Raw genomic sequence first — 4716 nt, forward strand, 5'->3', positions numbered from 1 at the left:
CTCCCCAACGTGGGTTAGACATTGGACTCCATGTAGCTCACATGGTTTATGTCGGTTGTAAGAGACTCCCAATGTGTATGTATGTATTCTCCTATCTAATATGAAAAGTCTTATTCTTCTATCTGAGATGAAAACATATTTGTTTGAAAGACTGAGTTTGAGAAAGTCATTGTTTTCGAAAGATTTAATGAACATATATTCAGAGAATTGTTATGAGATTTGATTGCTTTGATGATTTGGAATCGAGATGGAAGTGAATTGAGATTTATTATGATGACTCACATATTTCACCCGATATATTTTACTCTCTTATGATTATCATGAGTTTAATTCGAGCTAAGTGAGTCATTTATATCAGCATGCATAATTTTATAAACTGTGATGATATTAAGATATTATTTTATATATGCATTGCACCCCCATATGCTCGGTACGTTTCCATGGTACTGACCCACATATTCGTATGTGGGCTACATTTTCTCGAAATATAGGTACAAGGTATAATGTACATCTTCAGATCCAGTCAGTTCGCGACATCCAGTCAGCAGGTGATGAGTCCTTTTGATTCAAGGGCTTGAGTTAGTTATACAGTTCGAGAAGTATTGTATTTTCTTTATTCAGTCGTATTGAGTTGGGTTAGTCAGTATTCATAACCCGGCTACCTACAGTCAGTACTAGTAGAAGCTTCATAGACAGTCAGTAGAAGTTAATGTATTCCATTTCAGTTTTGGTTGTAAAGGCAGAATTGTAATCTTGTAAATTTAGTTTTGTATCTATCATATTCAGAAAAGAGTTATTTTCCGCAGATTTGTATAGATTTATACTTTTTGTTCAGTTGCTTATGATTTATGCCAGTAGAAGGGTTAGCTTGGGGTCACTTGTGATCCTAAACACTGTGTGACGTCTCGGGACCCGATTTTGGGGTGTTACAGGATTACCTTACAATCTCTACACAATGCTCGACCCCTCTTCCTAAGCAGCAAAAAGTCAATCTGAATCTTTGCTATCCTACTACGGAAAGTAACTAAGTGTTCTTCATTCTCCGAAAAGCTGGAATTCACTACCACCAACCCAAAGGTCCTCGCAAAATCCAAAAGAGCAGCTCCCTCATCATTCCTAACCCCAAACCCAAAGCCCCCATGCACATCATCGTACCCTAACGGCAACGACCCTATATGCCTATTCAAATCCCCACCTATGAAAATCTTCTCCGAACTAGGCACGCCTCTAACCACCTTGTACAAAACCTCCCAAAAACTCTTTTTCTCATCCTCGTCTAAGCCCACCTATGGCGCATACGCATTACAGATGTACAAAGTAAACACCCCCAAGACCAACTTAATAGTCATAATCCTATCACTAACCCTGTTAACCTCCACTACCTGCTTCCTACGCTCTTCGTCCATTAAGATACCTACGTCATTCCTACGTCTATCACTACCTGAATACCATAATTTATATCCATCTACATCCCTAGCCTGGAACCTACTTACTTGGTCTCCTGGACACACACAATATTAATCTTTCTCTTCTTAAGAATCTTAACCAGCTCTATCGACTTACTCTACAGGGTCCCAATGTTCCACGACCCTACCCTCAAACTATCACCTCTCTTATCTTCTTCCTTAATACCTCGCACTCCGTAACTCCGACCTACCCTAACACTAGCCCCCGATCCCACCCCCAGCCCCCCATAACCCCCAGGACCCTCCGAACATGACCTTATTCCACCACGAGCCACCCAAACCACTATTCAACACCAAGTACAGTGAAGGCTAAAAAAAATAATAAGTCAATAACACAAAAGACACATGCAAAGCACAAAATGCAACCAATATTCAAACACTATAGATGCTAATAGAATAAAGAAACAAATAAATAAAGGACAACATGAAACAAAGGTACAAAAATAGTACAACAGTAATAGGCACATGCAGAGCATAGAAAAACCCCAAAAATTCAAAGAACAACAGATACTAGTCACCAAATTGACAAACAGGATAAACCACACAAAAATTCAGGCTGTAACGATACCAAAAATAATGTGATAAAATACAGTTCAAGGATAGAATTCACCGAAAATACAGAATTGATTCGCCGAAATCCCATCAACTGGTAGAGTCGCCGGGACAGATTTGTTCAAGTTCTCGTCCGCCACTGTCAAATCTATCGCCTGTCGAGGTGGTTCGCCTGCGTCATTACTGCTGGTTTTTGCTTCCTTCTCATCTCTTTTTTTTGATATTCTTACACTGCTGGAGCTACTTCCTCTACTACCGTCGCCGGAGTAGAAAAAGTCGTAAGCTCACTCCGCCGGCGAGAGCTTAGTGGCTGGCAGTTTTGAAAAAGATAGAAATGAGGAAGAAAGAAAAGACCAGGAAAGGGGATGGTGGAGAGAGAAAGGGAGTATTTCACTTACTTGTCGCCGGAGATAGCCTCACCGGAGTCGGGCCCAGTCACATCAAGAATGACGTTGAAAATAGAGTGTTAGTAGTAGTAGTGCGTAACAATAATAATAACAATAATAATAATAATAATAATAATAATAATAACAATAATAATAATAATAATAACAATAACAATAATAATAATAATAATAATAATTAAATAAGTAAATAGTAGTAACTACTATTTACTTATTTAATTATTATTAAATATTTGAATTTGAAAATGTATTATTCTTTATTTGAAAAAAAGATTTCATTAACTTAAAAATAGAAATTCATGGTTAAAGAGTTTTGAATGAACTTTTACTCTTTCATGTTTATCTCTTTAAAAATTCAAATAAATATTATAAAACTATCTAAATATAATTTATGTAAATATTAAATAAAAGTTAAAAATATAATAATCATATTAATAATAAATAATAGCAGTAAAATTAGCACTAATATTAAAAAAATTAAAATATTTGAATTTGAAAATACCGTCTCCCCCAATTCCCCAATCATTTTTTTTTATTTTCTTTAATATAAATATTTTTCTACCTCTTTCCCCTCACGCCTCCACCCGAACCTATTCCTTCCCTCACACTCAATTTCCCTACTGATAATTAAATTTATACGAAAAAAAAATCATTTAAATATGGTGTATTGTTAATAGTCTCTACCACCCACCCACCCATCCGCTTTTAAAATCTAGTCTATATTAGTAAAAATAATCATGTAATTGCAAAAAAGGTTTTATGTTTCATATTTTTTATATTTTAACAATTTAATGATTTTAGATTGTCAAAAATAATTTGAATTTTTATTCTACTATTCCTCCATCTTTTCTGTGCAAATTTTTATAAATAAACATGTGTATTATGATTTTTTTCATTATATTCTTAAAAATTATTCTCCCCCCCCCCCCCCCACACCAAAAAAAAAACAATCCTCCATGTATTGTAATTTGATTACTTTACTTTTTTTAATTTAATCTTGACTTAGATTATATTTTGTGTTACGTACGTAAGTAATTGAGTTTTCTTCTCTCTTATCTCAAAATACAAAATTAAAATAGATATGAAATATATATTAGAAGAAGACTTCAAAATAATCTAGTTGGTTAGAATTAGTTATAATTTAAAATTTAAGTCAAATATTTTCACATCTATCAAAATATGAATTTATCTCATATATTTGATTTTAATTTTTTTTGTTTTTGTATAAATCAAATTAAATGGAATTATTAACATGTCCTTATAACTAAAATGAATTCCATAATGCATATAAAAAAATTTGAATTTAAATTTTAAAGTAGAAAGTAAAATCATGAGTTTTACTCTAATAAAAAAAAATTATAATATGTAAATTTCTTCTAATATATTGACATTTACTTTTTTATTTTATTTTCGTATTCATGCTAAGATAGTTCTCTCCGTTTAGTAAATTTGTCAAAAAATATTTAAAAAATTCTATTTTTTACTTACACTTTTCTTGTCTTTTCGTTATCTTTCATTCATACTTCTATTATAAAATATTTTATTTTCATCTTAAAAATAACTGAGTTAAAATATTACAAATTGTAAAAAATATATATATATTTTGAATTTTCTCCAACCATTTCAGAATCTGCAATCTGCTTTGCCATGAACTGTAAAAATTGTTCATAAGCACAAAATTTTAAAGTTATGGTTAATTATATCCATCTGTCACATCAATCACAATTCGAACTTGAATTCCAATAATCAAAGTTTACTTAAAATAACAATTACTTAGTCTAATATCATGTATGAAAAATTTTAAGGATATGTTTAATTACTTTTACAAAATCATATGAAAAATATCACTTACTTGAATTCAGACTCAAATATAAAAAAACATAATTGTTAAACATCATCATTTGCATAGAAAAATAACAATGTCAAATCAAATGAAATTTTTTTCAAAAAATAAAGAGTGTAATAAGTAAAGTCATAAACAAAGCTAATAATCAGTAATCAATAACAAAGAGAGAAGAAAACTTAACAAAACGTATCAGGATAGGAGTGAATATATCTATAAAAGAGATTAAGAAGGAAGAATTCTATTCCAATTCAATTTTCATTTAAAAATTCAAATTCAAATATTCTTATCCTTATATTTTTCAAATTTAACATGCTTATCTTAAACATATATTTGAACTAATAAAAATATTTGAATTCAAATATCCATGTCCTTATCTTTTTCAAATTTGACATGCTTATCTTAAATATATATTTGAATTAAGAGGCATATTTGAAATCAATGAGATTAA

General features: G+C 31.1%; 1 protein-coding gene across 1 annotated transcript; it reads right to left on the reverse strand.

The window, feature by feature from the left end:
* Window positions 1–926: 926 nt before the first annotated feature.
* LOC107865198 lies at window positions 927–1406 on the reverse strand. The gene is made up of 2 exons (XM_047408497.1): window positions 1383–1406; window positions 927–1286 (listed from the first exon to the last, which is right to left on the reverse strand). The coding sequence occupies exons 1-2, from the start codon at window positions 1404–1406 to the stop codon at window positions 927–929; spliced, it is 384 nt and encodes a 127-aa protein (XP_047264453.1).
* Between the last annotated feature and the right edge of the window lie 3310 nt (window positions 1407–4716).

Source organism: Capsicum annuum, chromosome 3, assembly GCF_002878395.1.
Source record: "Capsicum annuum cultivar UCD-10X-F1 chromosome 3, UCD10Xv1.1, whole genome shotgun sequence".
In the NCBI taxonomy this organism is placed as follows: domain Eukaryota; kingdom Viridiplantae; phylum Streptophyta; class Magnoliopsida; order Solanales; family Solanaceae; genus Capsicum; species Capsicum annuum.

What these genes read in the sequence shown, in the direction of transcription:
- LOC107865198 (XM_047408497.1), bottom strand. Translation starts at nt 1,406, where the DNA reads ATGGACGAAGAGCGTAGGAAGCAG. An exon ending in ACGAAGAGCGTAGGAAGCAG is followed by an intron (nt 1,287 to 1,382) that starts GTAGTGGAGGTT and finishes TATGCGCCATAG; the next exon opens with GTGGGCTTAGACGAGGATGA.